The 21,609-nt window shown below is 37.7% G+C and overlaps 1 protein-coding gene across 2 annotated transcripts in view; it reads left to right on the top strand.

The window, feature by feature from the left end:
* Window positions 1–21,609, top strand: part of TMEM260 (transmembrane protein 260) — a 73,298-nt gene that overhangs the window by 24,194 nt on the left and 27,495 nt on the right. For both annotated transcript variants that reach the window (XM_066275162.1, XM_066275163.1), the window contains 7 exons: window positions 1,757–1,934; window positions 3,322–3,435; window positions 11,391–11,570; window positions 13,466–13,506; window positions 16,958–17,041; window positions 18,505–18,619; window positions 19,663–19,832. In XM_066275162.1, the coding sequence (XP_066131259.1) occupies window positions 1,757–1,934; window positions 3,322–3,435; window positions 11,391–11,570; window positions 13,466–13,506; window positions 16,958–17,041; window positions 18,505–18,619; window positions 19,663–19,832 (882 nt within the window). The remainder of the gene's footprint in view (window positions 1–1,756; window positions 1,935–3,321; window positions 3,436–11,390; window positions 11,571–13,465; window positions 13,507–16,957; window positions 17,042–18,504; window positions 18,620–19,662; window positions 19,833–21,609) is intronic.

The raw sequence follows: 21,609 nt of genomic DNA, 5'->3' as shown, positions 1-21,609 counted from the left end.
TTCAAATTTATCCTATAGGCAATGAAGAGTCCCTTAGTTTGGGGCTAGGTTGTCATGAAAAGTATGTTTAGGAAGTGTAATCTGATATGATATTACAGAATAGATTGGAAAACAAGACAAGTTAGAAAGTTATTAAAATAAGTCAAAAGCCATAGGAATACAAATTGAAAGGAATTTGGAAGGGAGAAATGACTGTAGTGTGGGGAATCAGGATAACTGGGAGAATGTGCGACTCGGATGAAATACGAAACTGAGGATTTTTATAAAAGGAAGAAAACAAACTAATTGCAAAGAGACACTCAGAAAAACCGATTTTAGTGATATTAAAATTTGTATTTTAACTTTTTTCTATGAAATTAGATTAAGAACAGTAGAATTACTACATAACTTTTTTTTTTTTTTTTTTGTATTTTTCTGGAACTGGAAACAGGGAGAGACAGTCAGACAGACTCCCGCATGCGCCCGACCGGGATCCACCCGGCACGCCCACCAGGGGCAACGGCAACGCTCTGCCCACCAGGGGGCGATGCTCTGCCCCTCCGGGGCGTCGCTCTGCCACGACCAGAGCCACTCTAGCGCCTGGGGTAGAAGCCAAGGAGCCATCCCCAGCGCCCGGGCCATCTTTGCTCCAATGGAGCCTCGCTGCGGGAGGGGAAGAGAGAGACAGAGAGGAAGGAGGGGGTGGGGGTGGAGAAGCAAATGGGCGCTTCTCCTATGTGCCCTGGCCGGGAATCGAACCCGGGTCCCCCGCACGCCAGGCCGACGCTCTACCACTGAGCCAACCAGCCAGGGCCACTACATAACTTTTTATATAAAACAATACAGTTAAAAAGTAATGATGTGAAGCCATATACTATCATAGTTACTAGGTACAGTAATGCTTGCTGAATTTCATAACACCTGTTAGACACAGATATTTGTAATAGCTCTAATTTTCATAGCTGTAGATTTATAGAGAAAGTTGTTTTGGTTTGATATGCTCTAGTATATTCAACCATATTACCAGCCTCAAATCTGATCTCCGAATTGAGATCTGGATTCCTGTCTGACTTGAAATATATGGCTTTTGCTGGCATTTGGGGGGTGAGAAATTTGTTTCCAAGTGTAGCATTTGTTTTTTTCTTATGTTATTAAAATTCCCATCCCCAATCCTCTCTTTAAAAAATACACCATTTTAAACTTCAACTCTATGTAAAGAAGAAATCAGAAACTAAGAACTTAGCTAATAAGATCTTCAAATCACCAAATAGTGTGACCAAGACATACTCTGCCATATGTTGGGAGACGAGAGTAGACAGTACCTAGATGCAGACATTCCCAGGAAGTGAGAATGAGAATGTCCTGAATAGATATTTTGCTGTTTCATTTATTTTTTACAATTAAACATCTCAGTCTTAACTAGCCTGTCATTCTTTGTGGCTATAGCAAGAAAAATGACATGGGTTTGTTATCTCTCTAGCTACTATCTCTTCAGGCTTTCTGAACTGGCTTGAATCCTAGAGGTTACATCTGAGAACTAAACCCCATTTCATCCACAGGACACCAAGTAGGTTTGTTTGTTAATAGGTTAATGTATGGACTTTCTAATTAAAATCTGTTGGAAAATATTATTACATGAAGGGATGTATTAACCATGTAATGTGTTGGGATAGTGCTGGGTGACTGTCATAATTTCTGCTGCTACAGTTTATAAAAAGGAAAATAAAGTCGGTTCTTTTTGTTGGGAAAGAAGATTTCATGTTATCTGTATTTGCAGGCTTTCTGGCTCATATGCTGGAGGAATCCTTGCTGCGGGGGTGTTTTCATTTTCTCATCTAACATGGCAGTGGTCCATTGCAGCAGAGGTTTTTAGCTTAAACAATCTGTTTGTGGGGCTGCTTATGGCTCTTACTGTGCATTTCGAGGAGGCAGCAACTGCAAAAGAAAGATCAAAGGTAACGTATTTTGATCAAAGTGAAATCACTCTTTGTTTTAATATTTAGATAGATGCTATATTTCTTTTTAACTTTGGTTTAGATAGTGTTTATCTGTTCTGATTACTGTCAAGGTAATCTAGGTATGTTGAGAGAGAAAATAGTCTCAGGTCTTTTTCTGTGAACCATGAGAACCTTTATGAAACATGGGATTTTTGGCCTGACCTGTGGTGGCGCAGTGGGATAAAGCGTCGACCTGGAACACTGAGATCGCCGGTTCGAAACCTTGGGCTTGCCTGGTCAAGGCACATATGGAAGTTGATGCTTCCTGCTCCTCCCCTTTCTCTCTCTCTCTCTGTCCCTCTCACTCCTCTCTCTCTAAAATATCAATAAATAAAATATTTTAAAAACAAAAAAGAAACATGGGATTTTTTTTTTCTCCTTGAAGTTCAAAAGTTTTTTGGAGAATGAGGGGATTCTGAAATCCCCACTGAGTCCTGTGTGATAGGCTTGTTGGTTAATTCTACCGCCATCATTCATGTGTGTGTGCATGTGTGTGATCATAAGATGTTAAACTCTAGATAGACCACTTTAAATTAGATATCATTACAGTATACTGACTTATTCCCTAATTGCAATGAAAAGATCAAATTTGTATATTTTTAAAGGAAAGTCTCATGTAAAAATAGAGTAGTTCAGAAGAGATTACAGTGAATTCTAAGACAGACACTATAATCAGATAATTTGAAATGCGAAGGAAGCCTGTCTTCTAAGAGCTTACAGTCTACATACACATTGGAAAGTACCAAATCATCTTAGTGTAGGCAGCATTGTGTTGTTAGAGAATATAGAAACAAAAACCATTGTGGTTTATTTGTGATTTCCGTAAACAGATCTGTGATGCTATTAGAGGGTTTTTTGCTGTTTGTTTAAAATAAATGTTTTTTTCAGATTATGAAAATAACATGTTCAAAATAAGTAAAAATACCACCCATAGATAACCAGGTTCTAAATAAATAGTGTTGTTATATTTCATGTATTTAATTCAATAGAAAAAGTAAAGCAAAGACTTGCTGAATTTTAGTTACAGATTTTACTCAAATAAGGATTAAACGATATCCAATTACTGTTAAGACTTATCTAGTTATCACACAAAACTTTCTAAAATTAGTTTTAAGACAGTCATTTATGGGCAAACTGCAATGATCTGATAAAAATGAAAAGTGTTAATAAAAAATAATGGTAAGTATTAGTGACTGGTAAAGCATGACTGCTTGCACCTAAGCAACTGATTTTTAACCTGACCTATGATATGCTTGGTTTTAATAGAAAGAATAGCTTTTTTACTATTATGCTTACTTAGGGGTTTAGGTGAATATTTAACTTTTTTTGTTCTATTTCTTTTCAGATAGCTAAAATCGGTGCTTTCTGCTGTGGCCTTAGCTTATGTAATCAGCACACAATAGTAATCTATATTTTGTGCATAATACCATGGATTCTCTTTCGACTTTTAAAAGAGAAGGTAGGTTTTTGAATTTTGTAAAAATGAAAATTCATAATATTTTATTTAGGTCCAGTATAACATATGTGGTATCATAGGGCTTTAATTTGTTTGTTTGTTTTTTTAGTTTTATATATTAAATAAATTACCTTAGGCCCTAACAATATTGAAAAAACAAGATTTACAAAAATTGTGCCATATTGGTCGCAGTGGCATCTGGCCTATTTCATACTGTCTTATAGATGCTGAATAGCAGCATCTTGATGAGAACAGGCTAAGAGAACTGAAAACAACAATAGCAAAATTTCTTAGTTGTTTTATTACACATTCTAAGACAAAGGCAATGTATTTTGCACTTTATTTATTTATTTTTGTGACAGAGACAGAGAGAGGGACAGATAGGGACAGGCAGACAAGAAGGGAGAGAGATGAGAAGCATCAGTTCCTCGTTGCGGCACCTTTGTTGTTCATTGATTGTTTTCTCATTTGTGCCTTGACGGGGGGTTGGGAGGGGGGAGGGCTACAGCAGACCGAGCAACCCCTTGCTCAAGCCAGTGATCTTGGGTGAGCCTTGCTCAAACCAGATGAGCCCGTGCTCAAGCTGGCGACCTCGGGGTTTTGAACATGGGTCCTCGCGTCCCAGTTTGACACTGTATCCACTGCGCCACCACCTGGTCAGGCGACAAAGGCAATGTATTCATAATAGTTCATTCATTCATCCAGCTGTTTATCAAGTGCCTGCTCTGTACCAGATGCTGCTCTAGGTGCTAGAGTCAGCTCTCAACAAAACAGACCCCATCGCTGCTATTGTGAAGTAAATAATAAAATAGCTGGCAAATGACAGCTCTCTTTTCTCAGATTTCCCTAGAATTTAAATGATTATTTTAGTTTTTTTCTCTGAAAGGGAAAAAAATGATGAGTGTAAATGGTGGTATAAAGTAATACAAGAAAACTGCCTGGTTAGGCAGGAGGAGATGTAGGTGAAGACAAGGTAGGGAGCTGAGTTAGACACAGGTCCTTGGAGAGACAAGCTCTGTCCGTCTAACTCCCAGGAGTTCCAACAGGCTATGTACAAAGCCAGTGCTGCAGCAGATTTACTTGTTGTTTGTTAATGACACCTCGGGCACATTTATTATTTCATTGTTCCAGCTTTCATCAGAATTATATTAGTGAAACACGTATAATAAAATTATTATATAGAAATAGGGAAATAATTATATCAAAGCTTCAGATAGTTGTATTTACTGTATTTTAATACATTTTCTTTCTTAGCTTTTTGGTAACAAAGCCAAAAGAATAGTGGAGTTCTAAAATTCTTACTATGCCATAAAAATAATTAAAAAGGAAACATAATTGACAGAAAAGATCAACTTTTTCTTGGAACTCGATTTTTTTAAGTCAATCATATAAGACCTCATGTAATGGATAGTAAACAGCATAATAGGCACTCTCTTTAATAGTGTTCTTATAGCATACACAGAAAGTGCTTTATTTGGCCTTCTATTATATAAATTCTTAATAAAACAAATGAATATATGACAAAAAATGTAACTCAACAAAGACTTCAGGAGGCCCAAATATTTTTCTTGTGAATTGGTGGATCCACAGATAAGGATGCATTGACATCCTGGTATTAGTTATCTTAGCCAGACTTCTTTTTATTTTTCCAGCTTTATTAAGATATAATTGACATATAACATTATGTAAGTTTAAACTGCACAGTGTGATTATTTAATGAATGTATGTATTGCAAAAGGGTTACAATAGGTTAGTCAACAGCTAACAGCTTCATTACCTCACATAGTTACAGTTATGCGTGTTGAGAACTTTTAAAATCTACTTTCTCAGCACATCTCAAATATGCAATACAGTACTGTTAACAGTAGTCACCATGCTGTATATTACATCCGGGAACTTATTTATTTTATAACTAAAATTTGTACCCTTTGACTACTTTTATGCATTTCTCTCAGCCCATAACCCCCCTCCGTGGCCACCACCTACTACTCTTTGTTTCTAAGAGTTTAGTTTGTTAGACTCCACATGTAAGTGAGATCATACAGTATTTGTCTTTCTCTCTATGACTTATTCCACTCAGCATAATGCCCTCAAGGTCCATCCATGTTGTCACAAATGGCAGGATTTCCTCCTTTTTATGGCAAAAAATATTCCAATGTAATGTACATAGAGATATAGATGCAGATGTTACATTTTCTTTATTCATTTATTCATTGATGGACACTGAGGTTGTTTCCATGTCTTGGCTGTTATAAATGATGCAAGGAACATGAGCATGCAGAGGTAGTGATTCATGCCTTTGGATATATACCCAGAAGTGGAATTGGTGGATCATATGGTAGTTATGTATTTATTTATTTTCAAAGTGGCTGCACCGATTTACATTCCTACCAATAGTGCCCAAGCATTCCTTTTCTTCACATCCTCATCGACTCATTATTTCTTGTCTTTTTAATGATAGCCATCATAACAGATGTGAGATAACATCTCATTGTGTTTTTATTAACTTTTTTTTTTTTTTAAGAGAGAGCCAGGAATGGAGGGGGTGTGGATAGGAGAGAGATAGAGAAGTATCAACTCATAGTTGCTTTACTTTAGTTGTTTTATTGATTGCTTCTTATATGTTCCTTTACTGGGTGCTCAAACTGAGCCAATGACCTCTTGTTCAAGCCAGCGACCTTCGGCTGAAGCCAGTGATCTTGGGATCATGCTGATAATCCCGCACTCAAGCCAGCAATCCCATGTCCAGGCTGGCAAGCCCGTGCTCAACTCCGTGACCCCACGCTCATGCTGGCAAGCACATGTTCAAGCCAACGAGCCTATGCTCTAGCTGGCAGCCTCCGGGTTTCTAACCAGGGCCCTCAGCATTACGGGCCAATGCTCAATCCACTGTGACACCACTGGTCAGGATCATTGATGTTGAGCACCTTTTCATATATCTGTTAGTAAGATTAACATCTTCTTTGGAAAAAATGTCTATTCATGCCCCTTACCCATTTTTTAGTCAGATTATTTGTTGTGGTTGTTTTTTGTTTGTTTGTTTTTGTTTTTTGCTATTGAGTTGGATGAGTTCCTTATATATTTAGGATATTAACCCCTCATTACATATGTGGTTTGCAAGTATTTTCTCTTATTCCACAGGTTGTTTTTTTATTTTGTTGATACTTTTTTTTTTCTGTGACAAGCTTTTTACTTTGATATAGTCCCACTTATTTATTTTTGATTTTATAGTTGTGTTTCTGGTGTCATATCCAACAAATCAGTTCCAAGACCAAAATCAAGGAGCTTTTTTCCTGTATTTTTTTATGGGAGTTTAATGGTTTTAGATCTTACATAAAGTCTTTCATCCATTTTGAGGTAATTCTTCTGAGTGGTATAAGGTAGGGGTACAGTTTCATTTTTTTGCAGGTGAATATCCAATTTTCCCAGCAACATTTATTAAAGAGACTGTCCTTGCCCCATTGAATATTCTTGACTCCCTTGTAAAATATTGGTTGGCTGGATAGTCTTGAGTTTATTTCTGGGCTCCTAATTCTGTTGCATTGGTCTATGTATCTGTTTTTATGCCAGTACCATCCTGATTTATAATATAGTTTGAAATTAAGAAGTGTGATGCCTCCAGCTTTGTTCTTCTTTCTCAGTATTGCTTTGGCTGTTCAGGATCTTTTATGGTTTCATACAAATTTTAGGATTATTTTTACTATTTCTGTAAAAAGTGCCTTTGGTATATTGATAGGGATTGCATTGAATCTGTAGATGGCTTTGGGTAGTATGCACATTTTAGCAATATTAATTCCTCCAAGCCATGAGTATAGGGTATCTTTCCATGTGTTTGCATCTTCAGTTTCTTTCATCGGTGTTCAGTGTACAGATCTTTCACCTCCTTGGTTAAATTTATTTCTAAGTGTTTTATTGTTTTTGATGCTATTATAAATGGAATCATTTTCTTTTCTTTTTTTTTTTTTCAAGTAGTTCATTGTTAGTATGTAGAAACACAACTAATTTTTACATGCTGATTTTGTATACTGCAACTTTACTGAATTTGTGTATTAGTTCTAACAGGTTTTGGGTGGCATCTTTAGGATTTTCTATGTATAAGATCATTTTATCTGTGAACAGAGATCATTTTACTTCTTCCTTTCTGATTTGGATGCCTTTTATTTCTCTTTCTTGCCTAATTGATCTGGCAAGGACTTCTAGTACTATGTTGACTAGGAATGATGAGAGTGGGCACCCTTGTGTTTTTCCTGATCTTAGAGGAAAAGCTTTTGATCTTTCATTATTGAGTATGGTGTAGCTTTGGACTTGTCATATGTGGCTTTTATTATGTTAGGTATGCTCTAGGTCAGTTAAATCGGAATGTTTTTAGAGTGGCTCTGTAGAAGGGCAGAACTGCTGGCTGGATCTCTGCTCAGGCAAGCAGAAATGCAATTTCCCAAGACCTGAGCTCTGGTTGCTTTGTAAGCCCGGCTTCCCTTCTCCATCGCTATCTGATCCTCGGTCCTTGAGCCCTGCAAATGCCCCCTAGTGGTCCCCATGAGGTGAGACTAGAGTGGGCTTCCTGGAAAGTGTCCTGCGATGCTGGAGGAACTGGATTTCCACGTGGACTCTCTCCCACTGGAAAACCCGTAGCCCGGGGCTGCCCTCCCCATGCAGCACTGTGCTGGCCTGGGGGAGGAGGAATGCAGTCACTCTAATGCAGTCGTTCCTTGTCGGGCTGTGTTCCAGGGGCATGCTTCAGCCTCTCCCTGGATTCTGCTGTTTTCACAATGGTGTGTTGTCTATGGATAGTTGTCAGTTGGTCTTTTTGTGAGGAGGACTGAAGTTAGGAATGATCTGTGTATGTTGCCAACTTATTGGTGTCACTCTTAGCCAGGCTTATGACATCAAAGAACGTAGATTCAGATGTCAGAGAGGTGTGCTCTCTGGCAAGAACCTAACGACCGAATATTTTGTGTTAGTTGTTTGAGAGGAGAGCCTATATGCTTTGTGTAAAGCACGTAGGACTCGGAATTGACAAGTTAGGAGGTTGGCTTGAGAGCCTATTGGCCCTATACTAAGGTCAGCTACTGATGAAAGACGAATTGTTGGGAAGTGTGACTCCAAAGGACCTTTCATTTCCACTATTTAAATGACAGAGGCTAGAAAGTGAGGTCTACTAATGAAGAGACAAGGTAGTTGGATTTGAGGCAGAGGAAGAAGTTCTGAATCACTTGGTTGCCATTCTGGCTGCTCATTCAAATTATCTGGGAAGCTTTAAAAAACTAAGCGTGGGTGCATATATGTGTACATATATTAATGTATGTATATGTGTGTGTGTGTTTTTATGTGTACGTGTATATATGCGTGTGTGTGATGTCACTCTAAAATAATTCTGACTTATTTGATGTGGGGTGAGGTCCAGACATTGATATTTTTGAAAAGCTCTCCAAGTTATTGTAGTATATGTACAGTTAGGACTTGGGACCACTCTCTTAGACTCTGTGAAATAGCTCTCATGTAATGGTCTCCCTGTTTATTTCCGACACAAAAAGAAAATTCTGCACAAACTGCATCTTACCATTCTAACTTGAACTATATAAAATACAGAAGCTTCCAAATACAAGCATTTTTCCTCTTTTTCTTATTTTCTTTTTCTTTCTTTATTTCATTCCTTCTCTCTCTATCTCTTTTTTTTTGAGAGGGAGAGGGAAGAGAGAGAGAGAGAGAGAGAGAAGCATCAACTCATTGCTCCACTTAGTTTTGCATTGATTGCTTCTCATACATGCCTTGACCAGGTTGAAACCAACGACCTCAACATTCCAGGCCGACACTCTATTCACCATCAGTCAGGCAAACATTTATTTTCTTTAAGACTACTTTTAAGAACCGCAAAGGCAGCTGACCTTTGGTGGCACAGTGGATAAAGTGTTGACCTGGAAATGCTGAGGTCGCCGGTTTGAAACCCTGGGCTTGCCTGGTCAAGGCACATATGGGAGTTGATGCTCCCAGCTCCTCCCCCCCTTCTCTCTCTCTGTCTCTCTCTCCTCTCTAAAATGAATAAATAAATTTTTTAAAAAAATTAAAAAAAAAAAAGAATTGCAAAGGCACCTGACCAGGCAGTGGCACAGAGGATAGAGCATCCGACTGGGATGCAGAGGACCCAGGTTCGAAACCCCGAGGTCGCCAGCTTGAACACAGGCTCATTTGGTTTGAGTAAGGCTCACCAGCTTGAGTCCAAGGTTGCTGGCTTGGGCAAGGGATCACTTGGTCTGCTGTAGCCCCACCCCAGTCAAGGCACATATGAGAAAGCAATCAGTGAACAACTAAGGTGTCACAACGAAGAACTGATGCTTCTCATCTCTCTCCCTTCCTTTCTCTCTGTCCCTATCTATTCCTCTCTCTGTCTCTCTCATTCTCTGTCACAAAAAAAAGAATAGCAAAGGCATGTGGTTCAGTTAGTTAAGTCTTACACTCTTCATGTCATCATTTTTTATGCTTCTCATTACCACTTTAGAACTATCAAATGAAATCAGTACTGTAATAAAAACAATCTATAACTAATTAAGAATATGTGTTTGAAAATGCTAAAATAAGGCAACTGCTTGTTCTCCGTCTGGTGAATGTAAATTCTGGTTCTTGTACTCATTGTCACATGTGAATATTCCTTTTTTATAAAGGAAAAATTGGCAACTTCCAATGATGATATTTGTCAGAGATCTACTTTCCCAATTACTAGAGCTATTTGAAATTATTTATTTATTCATTTTAGAGATGAGAGAGAGAGAGAGAAGAGGGGGAGGAGCAGGAAGCATCAACTCCTATATGTGCTTTGATCAGGCAAGCCCAAGGTTTTGAACCAGCGACCTCAGCGTCCCAGGTCGATGCTTGATCCACTGTGCCACCACCAGTCAGGCCTAGAGCTATTTGAATCTTTCTAGTAGTATGCCAGAACTCTTTTGGACTTATAAATAAGACTTTCTCAATATTATCCTTTGTTTTAGAAACACACAGATGAGAAATATATTCTCATACAGGCAACATTGTTACATAGAACAACAAATTTCCTTTAGTAGCCTGACCGAGCGGTAGCGCAGTGGGTAGAGCATCAGACAGGGACACAGAGGACCCAGGTTCAAAACCCCGAGCTCACCAGCTTGAGCACAGGCTCATCTGGTTTGAGCAAGGCTCATCAGCTTGAGCCCAAGGCTACTGGCTTGAGCAAGGGGTCACTTGGTCTGCTCTAGCCCCCTGGTCAATGCACATACAAGAAAGCAATCAATGAACAACTAAAGTGCCGCAGTGAAGAATTGATGCTTCTCATCTCTCTCCCTTTTTGTCTGTCTGTCCCTCTCTCTGTCTCTGTCACACACACAAAAAAATTCTTTCGTATGCCATGCTATTCTGTAAATTGAAAATAAAGAGCATTTGCGTAAGCTGTGGGGTTATTTAAAAGCTAGCTTTTTTATTTGTACCAAATATTTCCTTGAAATGTCCAAAACTCTTGTAGAAAGAATCATATTGTCAATGTATAATCATAACAGAGTATATAGTTAAAACTCAATTCCTGATGAGAGTGATGAAATGAATTGGTATTAGGGCAATATTTTGGATATATTCAAAATCATCGAACAATGTCATCATGTCCAAGTGGGTTATCTCACTTGTGCAATGCTGCATGTCATGACATGGTTTTAAATGTAAAAGATGCACTATACATGATATTCCTGAGTCTTTGCTAATATTATTTGCTTCACTCGGATTTCACCTGCCATGCAAAGAAGTGGAGGCTGATGCAATTTTCTAGTAATCCGCGGTAATCGGAAGGTTTAACATGGTCTTCTGTGGTGACTTAATATAAATTGAGAGATCAGCTCTGAGTAAACATATTTGATGTTTTCCTTTGATATGTTCTTGAAGTTCCAGGATGAATCAACTAGAATAAACACTGTTTCACAACACAATGTGCTCTGATGCAGGAACTCTCCCTGGGCTCTTTGTTGAAGTTGAGTCTGTACTTCTCTGCTGGTTTGCTGCCCTATATCTATCTCCCTATCTCATCCTACCTCAATCAAGCCCGCTGGACCTGGGGAGACCAGACAACGTTGCCAGGATTTTTGACTCACTTTCTCAGAGAAGAATATGGAACATTTAGCCTGGTAAATTTATATTTAAAGCTCTTTTAAGGAATAAGTGGCAAAACTGCCAAGTTCTACCTTAATCGCAATTGCAAAAAACAAACAATATTTATCAATGACAGTATGTAGAATTTTCATTTCAGTTATTATGTAACATTTCAGTTATTTATGCTCAATGAAATGTGGCCTTTAACATATGTAAGAAAAAAAATTGAATCACTTTACTTGACATCATCCTGAATATACTTTTTAGGATAACAAGTGTTGAAAAGACAGCTGCCAATACTTGAAGCATTTCTGTAGTGTAAGGTATCACTTTGAGCCCTTGGTCTGTGACTTAAAATATTTGGAAAATATTAAAGAAAAGAAAACTCAAAATGTTTAATTTACGTTGACTAAACTTTTGTTTTACAGACTTGATGAAGTGTTCATGTTAGTATTTAGTATAATACCTTTGTATAAATGTTTATAAAATATTTTGCTAAATGTGTGAAATTTCATATTGTCTAAAGAAGTCAAAAGGGCACGTCGGCCTCGCGTGCGGAGGACCCGGGTTCGATTCCCGGCCAGGGCACACAGGAGAAGCGCTCATTTGCTTCTCCACCCCTCCGCCGCGCTTTCCTCTCTGTCTCTCCCTTCCCCTCCCGCAGCCAAGGCTCCATTGGAGCAAAGATGGCCCGGGCGCTGGGGATGGCTCTGTGGCCTCTGCCTCAGGCGCTAGAGTGGCTCTGGTCGCAACATGGCGACGCCCAGGATGGGCAGAGCATCTCCCCTGGTGGGCGTGCCGGGTGGATCCCGGTGGGGCGCATGCGGGAGTCTGTCTGACTGTCTCTCCCTGTTTCCAGCTTCAGAAAAATGAAAAAAAAAAAAAAAAGGGCAAAATTAGGGGAAAACACTAAAGTGGTTACAGTAAACATTATCTGAAAAATAAAAGAATAAATAGATGAGTATTTTAATACAAACAGTTGTATTCGATTTTTTCTTTGATGGTTTGTGCTTTTTGTGTCTTACTTAAGAAGGCAAATCTCACATTTTATACAAAATTGTAAGCCATGCAAAAATTAAACAATCTGTTGTTTAAGGATATATACAAAAGAATAGAATGATATATTTTTAGAAAGTAGGGGAATAATTAATACAAAATTTATAATCATTACCACTGGTGTATGAGAAAGGCAAGGCTGTGTGAGATACCTAGTATTCAGACAGTTCTGTTTCTTAAAAGAATGGTGAGTTAATAGCGTTTTTTGAAACTATCACTTGAATATATATTGTGTATATTATTTGTAAGTCAGAGATATTTTGTAATAAAATAGGTTATTAAAAGGATAGTTATTATTTTTTTTACTTAAGAATTTGACACTTTAAATCTATATTCTGGTTTCCTTATCTTGGCCAGTCCATTAAAATATTGCTTGAGGACCATTCCAGATTTGAAATTTGTGTAATTCACACAAAAATTTGAAATTATAGACTAACAGATAATAATGAGCTCTAATCAAAGTGCCCAAAAAACAGATTAAAGAGATTCTAACAAAAGTATAAGGTCTATTAATTCATTAATGTGTTAATCATTTCTGCTGGAATAGTTTAACAGATTTTTAGCCAATTATTATTTCTGAAATTCTTCCTAAAGGGAGTCCATATTCAGTTTTTACTGACTTTGCTTTAAAAATTCAGTATGGGAATGACAAGATAACCTGGACATGTTTTCTTTGAATATATGTACCCTGATTTATCGATGATTTATTGATAAAGAAAATTCAGTATGCTCTGAAGTAAAGACTTTGAATGTAGAAGATATTGCCTTGTATATTTAAAGTATGTATCTTTTAAATCAAGATAGTTAAATACAATAGCCTAACAGAACTTTAGTTTACTGGTTGTACAAGTAAACTTTTCTCATTTATGTCTAGGCCAAATCTGAAGTAGGGTCCAGTATGTATCAAATTTTACTGTGAGTATGAAATATTTGAAACTATTTTTAAATGAATTCTTTTTGTTCCTTTAAATGGTTTTGGGGCCTGACCTGTGTTGGCACAGTGGATAAAGCATCAACCTGGAAATGCTGAGGTCGCCGGTTCGAAACCCTGGGCTTGCCTGGTCAAGGCACATATGGGAGTTGATGCTTCCAGCTCCTCCCCCTTCTCTCTCTCTCTTTCTCCTCTCTAAAAATGAATAAATAAAAAAAAAATTTAAAAAAAATTTCCTGTTAAATGGTTTTGGGGATGTCTGAGTTTCTTTGTGAAATATGTCTGTGAGTAGTTTTCACCCACATAGTTAACAGTTGTTTTGCAGACTGTCCAATATTCTACCATTTCCTTCTATAAAAGAAAACTTAAAATTAGTAATAAATCCAACAGTAATGAGATTATTAGGAGACTACATAGACCCTATAAAACTAAAATGTTTCAACTTTCACTTAATACAAAATTACCCAATGTAGTGTTGCTTTATAAAAAGTTTATTCTTTGTTCTGGTTTTATATATCTTCTTTCTTCCACAGACATTTTATCACATAGTCTATATCAAGCTGAACAATTATTTTCTTATTATCTTGGATTATGCTATGCTTTTTTAATTCTTCAGAGCTTAATTTAATGTCTCTTAAGACTTTTCCTTTAAGCTATCCTAAGCTCTTTTTTTGACGTATTTTTAACATTCAACCTTATTAAAGCTAGCTCAAGCAAAAATATTTCATCTATATTATCTACTAGCATTTTTTTAAAAATTAGTTAATATTTGCTTTAAAACTTATATAGATTAAGACAACTTGAAAAATATCCATATCAATCCTATAATATTTTTATAATATTTTTAATATAAAATTTGGAAAGAATACTGTATTTCCCCATGTATAAGACACACTCTTTTTCAAAAAATTTGGGGTCTAAAAACTGGGTGCATCTTAAACAGTGGTTGTGGCATTTCAAATGCCATAGATGGAACTGAGGATGAGGCAATATATGAAGCCAGTGATTCGTCATCAGACAGTTGAGGATAAACTAATGGATAGGAGTTTTGACAGTGATGAGTTGTATGAATTTTATGATGAATAAAATTTGAGTTCAATAACTTTATGTAATACTTTTTTTTTTCAAATTTCAGGCCCCCAAATTAGGGTGTGTCTTATACATGGGGGAATACAGTAGTTTTCTACAACACTAAAGCAATCTCTACTTATTAATTTGGGATTCTCAGGACTATTTAAAAAACATTTTTGAAATATGGGGAGAATGTTTCAACTCTACGTATGAGCCAGTTCATAGGTCCTCATAATTTCTATCTTGTTTACTTGGCTAGCTTGCTTTCTTCCTTCTATCCTTCCTTCTTATCTTTTTAAATTATCTTTTCCCTTGCTTTTCATAAAAAGGATACACAATCATGAAAAGTTTAGAAATATAGTTAAGTAAAAATAAGTAGATGAAAAGTATAATTCCAATGTGCAGAGATAACCACTATTATTAATCTATTAATGTTTTTATATGTTCTAGTATTTTTAATGTTTTTATTTCTTTTTAAAAATAGGATTATAATATACAGGGGTTCAAAAATGTAGGTTTATAGTTTTTTGTATGGAAAAATAATAAATAAATAATAATACAAGAATAAACCCTTTCACTTACACTGTAAACATACTTTTGCTCACCCCTGTCCATACTGGCTAGCCTCCTGTTTTTTATTTCATACTGTATCTTGAAAATATTTTTCTGCCTCCAAATTATTCTTTATCACCTTTGATGGTTCTCACAATTGATTTCACATACTTCTTTTTATGTCTGACTGAGGCTTCTATGGCCCCTGTTTCTATTTTGCTGGGGAGTAGGTAGCAAGAAGCTCACTTTCCCTTTAAAGATAAAGACAGCTTTGCCCGTGTCTCCAGGCTTTTACTCTGTCCCGCTCTGCTCCATGCTGAAAGACTCCCTGCCCACCTTTCAGGGTCCTCACACGCAGGAATGCTGGTGTATTTTGCTTTAACCAACCCCACATGAACTCCAGAGAACTCTCAAGAGCAATCCTTGGACTAGACATCTAACTTTTATAAGTTGCGCATGAATGCCATATACTGGGTAGTTAAAGGGCTCCTTTACCTTAAAGTAACAGCAATTTGGTTATACACCCAGAAAAAGATCTTGACAAGAGTGATGACCACTCACACTATTTGTTCGATGCAAATTATAATGTAAAAATGGAAGCATCGTTCTTGCACTCTCTGATTGAGTGAGGGAATTTCTAGTGTTTAATTGTTTCAGGTAGACAAGAGTGTTGAGAAAGAGAACTCATAATTAACCTACTAAAAAATCCTTCAAAATGATGGAACCTAATCATCTGCTCCTTGCCAGTCAAGCAAATTAAATTCTTTCCCCATGCGTATCTCTAAATTGCAATCCCTGACAAGGAAATTATTGAATCTAACCCTAGGCAGTGACCATGTTTTAGAGCTTACGTTTAAGCAACAGATCTCTAAGAATTAATTTTGAGTCTGACTTCATTCCTTTTGAAGAATGGCTGGAAATGGGCCTCATGCTGGAATCAATTTTTCAAGTGTGTTTGAAAATGAATAAAGATAGCTTCTCATAGTAGATGAGCCTCCATTAGTAAAACACACATTGTGTGGTTCCTATAATCATGGCATCATCTTTTCTCCAGTAAAATTGCCAGTAGGGAGAAGAAAGTTTTTTGAGCTGATGTTTAGAATCACTTCTTTTTTAAAAAATGGAGACTGCTAGAGCTATTTTAGAAGTCAGATACCACTCAGAAAATGCTTATTCGTTAATTAGTTAATGGAACTAATGGAAGAATTTAGGTTAATTGTAAGGAAAAAGGGATGCATTTCTCAGAGATTCCTTGAACATTTTTTGAACCAAATAATATAGAAAGCAAGGAAATCTTTTAAGGAAGAAGGTAACCCAGAAAAGAATGGTTGAAGATCCCTTCTCTTGTTTATTTTTAAATTCATGATTAGATCTCCAAAAAATGGTTTGAATTAATTTTGTTTTCAGTTGCTAATCACTGGAAGCCATGGAGAAGTTCAAAAACCCATTTCACATGACTTCTTATCAAACCAATCAGGAATACAAATTGGTTTACACTGTCAATACAGTATGCCTGTATCACAAATACTGGAGAATTATTTGTTCTGATGCTATCCCAAATTATATAAGTTGGTAACCAAATGTTATGATTAGAGAACATCTTAGAGCTGTTTTAACTCTTTCTTGTGGCACTTTTTCTCCTGAATTTGAAAGAAGATAAAATAATTTTCAAATCTGACTTCAGTCCTTAAAATTATTCTGTGCATGATCTGATGTATTTTACAAAGAATATTTTATTTGGAATTTACAAAGAATGGTTTATTTGGAATAAATTTGTTTTCTGTCAACAATAAGTTAAATTGTCTTTTCCAGTTCTCAGGTGACAAATATGAGAACCGAACTCTCATTCAACATTCAAGCCCTTGCAGTTTGGGCTAATATATGTTTAGTAAGAAAGTGAGTAATATAATTTTTTTTCTGTTATTTTTCCATGTTTATTAATTAAATTTTTATTTTCAGTATGTCATTGTAGAGCATTACCACTAGTATTTTATATTCCAAATATGACTCTAACCACTTCTATGAAGATAAATGTATATTACTTTGTTGCTAGGTTTTTTTCTGATTATATATTAGAGTTTTTAGAAGATTGAGCAGTGTATTACAATCTAACTAGGTGAGTCTTAAACTTTGCTTACTTAGCCCATAGCCAATTATTATAATTTCTTTGCAAAAGAAGCAAACAATTATTTAAATTCCTCTGAAGATAAAAATAGCCTCTGATAATAAAGAAAACTGAAAAAAATAGCACTATTAACATTAATTTCTTGTTCATTTACTTTCTAGCCTGTCAAATGTATTTTTATGTATATGTATATATGTGTATACATTGACAGTTTTGTTTCCTTAATACTTAACATTATATTGTGAGCATTTTTTTATACCATGAAAAACATTTAAAATCATTTAAATGTCTATATAATATTTCATCCTATAACCTAGGAAAGTTAATTTAAATGTTTTCCTGCCCTGGCCAGTTGGCTCAGTGATAGAGCATCGGCCTGGCGTGTGCAAGTCCCGGGTTCGACTCCCAGGCAGGAGAAGCACTCATCTGCTTCTCCACCCTTCCCCTTCTCCTTTCTCTCTATCACTTTCTTCCCCTCCCACAGCCAAGGCTCCATTGGAGCAAAGTTGGCCAAGGTGCTGAGGATGGCTCCGTGGCCTCCACCTCAGGTGCTAGAATGGCTCTGGTTGCAGCGGAGCAATGCCCCAGATGGGCAGAGCATCACCCCCTAGTGGACTTGCTGGGTGGATCCCGGTCGGGCGCTTACAGGAGTCTATCTGTCTGCCTCCCCCTAGCTTCTCACTTCAGAAAAATACAAAAAAATAAAATGTTTTCCTGTTTGAGGACCTTTGGATAGCTTCCACATTTTTCCACACTTTCTGGTTATTGCTTAAAGATTTATGCATACATATCAAATGACTAAATCAATGAATGTGAATATTTTTATGGCTCTTGATGTATATTATCAAATTAACTTTTCTTAAAGATTGTACCAACATACATTCTCATACAACTGCATTCTCACCAATGAGATTGGTCATTTTATTATTTTGATGCATGATATTATTCTTTTGTTTTGAATTATTCAATTACATCTTAAATTTTAACAAGATTAATAATTTGTATTCTGCAAATTTTAACTTTTTATTCCTTGCTTCACATTCCTAGTTATCTATAATATGTAGTATGGTATAGTTTATTACTATGCTTTGGTTATCCCAATTCAGATTTGAGAATTTCTACTTAAAAATGGAAAGTTTTATAGTTCCAAATATTTTCTTATAGTTTAAAACTATGTAATATTATTGATATTCATGTATATAAATACTTTTGCACATATTTTGATTTTTTATAGGGACAGACAGAATCCAGCATTAGTATGGCTTTTTACTGGAATGTTTTGCATTTATTCATTGTTCTTTGCTTGGAGAGCAAATTTAGATATTTCAAAACCACTTTTCATGGGTGTGGTAAGTTTCATTTAGATATATATCCTTTGACTAGAAAGTTTGTGAAGAATGTGCCAATTTGTCTAATGAATCTTGTAGAAAGCAGATTATCTCAGAAATAGTTAAAATTGTATATATATTATTATAAAGCAAAAGTTAAGTTATTGAACACATTTTATTACATTTTATCTCACTAGTTCAGGCCTATGTAAAAGAGCAACGACATGTCTGTTTTTTCCTTGTCGCCATTTCTGAAATTCTCCTTACAGCAGAAACTCTGTAAATGTAGACAGCTCTTTTTTAACAGCTGAAACAAACAATCTTTTGTGTGTTCATGTGGCCTTGTAAATAACACCCTACTTAATCACTGAGTTCTGAATCAGTTGAGAAACAAAATAAACCAGTACAATGAGTGGCAGAGTCACTTGTGTTACTGATGATGCTGTGAGCAAGGGGGCTTCCTCGCCCTGCATCCAGAATAGGCAGACCTACCCACCAGTCACAGGTAGTGCTGCACCCACCCCGCCCCACTGGTGACAGTCTGCCACTGGACCAGACCTTCCTGTGGGCAGCTCATTTCCGAGAGAAACGGGGACGGGAGGGCTATGCAAGCCCAGTCCCAGCTCCCAAACTGCCCAGTCGGCTCAGTTGCTACAGTTCTACAGGGAGAAAGGAGGAGGAGGGCAGAGAGAGGCCAGGAGTGTTAAAGTAAGGAACTTCTGCATGTGGAAGGGAACGTCAGGAGTAAAGCAAATGCATTTCTCCCCCTCTTCCACTTTACATATTGCAGGAGTTCAACCTAAAGTCCATAGTATTGAAAAGAATGTGTGAATCCGGAGGGGGAGATTCACATGCCAAACTGGGAAGAAGGAATGTTTGAAAATCGAAAACTAAAGTAGCATGGAGTTGGGCTGGAGAAGTCAGTTAACAAGACCTGAATGGCTGCAGGCATAAGCAACTAGGAGCATGCCATAAATTTTTAGAATACGTAATTACCAGATTGGTTGCAAGTCAACCAATCTGGTTGACTGACTGGACGTACTGACTGCGCTCCTCTTTGACAGGTGGAGCGGTTCTGGATGCAGAGCAATGCAGTGGTGGCCGTGCTCGCTGGTGTCGGGCTGGCCACGCTGGTCTCTGAGAGCCACCGGGTGCTGAACACCAACGGGCTACAGTGTCTGGAGTGGCTTTCAGCGACTCTTTTTGTAATTTACCAAATATATTCTAATTACAGGTAAGAAGTGGTTATTTTTATGAAAAGTAGTACTCAAGCAAGCAATGTTTGGGTACTTAGATTTTAGGACTTTATTTCATTTTTTTTTTTTTTTTTTGTATTTTTCTGTAGCTTGAAACGGGGAGAGACAGTCAGACAGACTCCCGCATGCGCCTGACCAGGATCCACCCGGCACGCCCGCCAGGGGCGACGCTCTGCCCACCAGGGGGCGATGCTCTGCCCCTCCGGGGTGTTGCTCTGCCGAGACCAGAGCCACTCTAGCGCCTGGGGCAGAGGCCAAGGAGCCATCCCCAGCGCCCGGGCCATCCTTGCTCCAGTGGAGCCTTGGCTGCGGGAGGGGAAGAGACAGAGAGGAAGGAGGGGGTGGGGGTGGAGAAGCAAATGGGCACTTCTCCTATGTGCCCTGGCCGGGAATCGAACCTGGGTCCCCCGCACGCCAGGCTGACGCTCTACCGCTGAGCCAACCGGCCAGGGCCTTTATTTCATCTTTGACTTGACTGATTTTCATGTTGAGACAGCTTGGTCTGAATGCTGCGGCTCTAAATTTTTGAACCCGAATCTCAGTGTGACTGATGTGTAATTCAGGGCATTGCAAACAAGGGTTCTGTTGGTGCATGTGAACTACTTGCATATTTTCCTCCAAGTATCCTGAGAAATACTTTGTAGAATCTGTAGCATATGTAAAGTCCCATGATGTAAAACACCACTTAGATGGAGAGGAAAGATATTTGGGCCAGTGATTCACGCTATGCCTTAAAGATTCCTTCTTTTGAGTAGTATCTAGCTCTTATCTACTTCATTCTAGTCATGAATATTCAGTATTTTGAAATAAAGTTCTAAAAGTTTCTTAACCTTTAGGCATTATTAGTATTATATATATTATTCAAAATCTTTTAAATAACCATTCTAATGAAAATCTCACTCTAATATAAAAGATACCCAAGTGTTAGATGGTAGTTCATGTATATATTTCTAGCAGTATTGAGTAAACATTGCAGAAGTGGAAGAGTGTTGGTGTTTTGTAATAGAAAGATTTGATTGGTCTTTTACAAGGTTAAATGCCCTCTTTCAACTTAACTTTAAAAACAGATGTCCTTTGTTATACCCGGGTCAAGCCAGTGTTAGGAAGTCTGCCTGACCAGGAGGCCTGCTGGGATCTCCAGACCGGACTCTTCCAAGGGCTTGCCAAGCCCACAGTGTGTGCAACCTTTAATCCTGTCCTCCGGCTCTGCTCTTTAGGGCAGTCCAGGTTCAACACCAAGGATGTCAGCACAGGCTGGGTGGTTTTATTTTGTTTTGATTCTTTTATTTTCCCCAGGTAAATGCAATAGAAGCAACATTGCTGGGTGATGAAATGTCAGGCATCACCCTGCAAAGTAGGGGATCACGTGAGGAAAGTTGCATCTGTTACAAAGGCAAGGGTAATATTTTGTTCCTGGAAGAGTTTATTTGCTTTGTGATGCTAACCCAGTGATTCAAGTATAGGCTCCGTTTCTCAGTACCATTAAAGGCGATGGACCTGATGAGAACAGGAAAGACATTACTTGTTCAGCTTTTTGATGCTTTTACTCTTGTAGTTTTTTGTTTGTTTGTGTGTTTGTTTTTATATTTTTCTGAAGTTAGAAGCGGGGAGGCAGTCAGACAGACTCCCACATGCACCCGACCAAAGGGATCCACCCGGCATGCCCACTAGAGGGTGATGCTCTGCACATCTGGGGTGTTGCTCCGTTGCTACTGGAGCCATTCTAGTGCCTGAGGTGGAGGCCATGGAGCCATC

The sequence above is a fragment of the Saccopteryx bilineata genome, chromosome 4 (assembly GCF_036850765.1).
Source record: "Saccopteryx bilineata isolate mSacBil1 chromosome 4, mSacBil1_pri_phased_curated, whole genome shotgun sequence".
Classification (NCBI taxonomy): domain Eukaryota; kingdom Metazoa; phylum Chordata; class Mammalia; order Chiroptera; family Emballonuridae; genus Saccopteryx; species Saccopteryx bilineata.
Note: the sequence above shows the minus strand (reverse complement) of the source record. Positions and strands in the feature narration are given on the sequence as shown.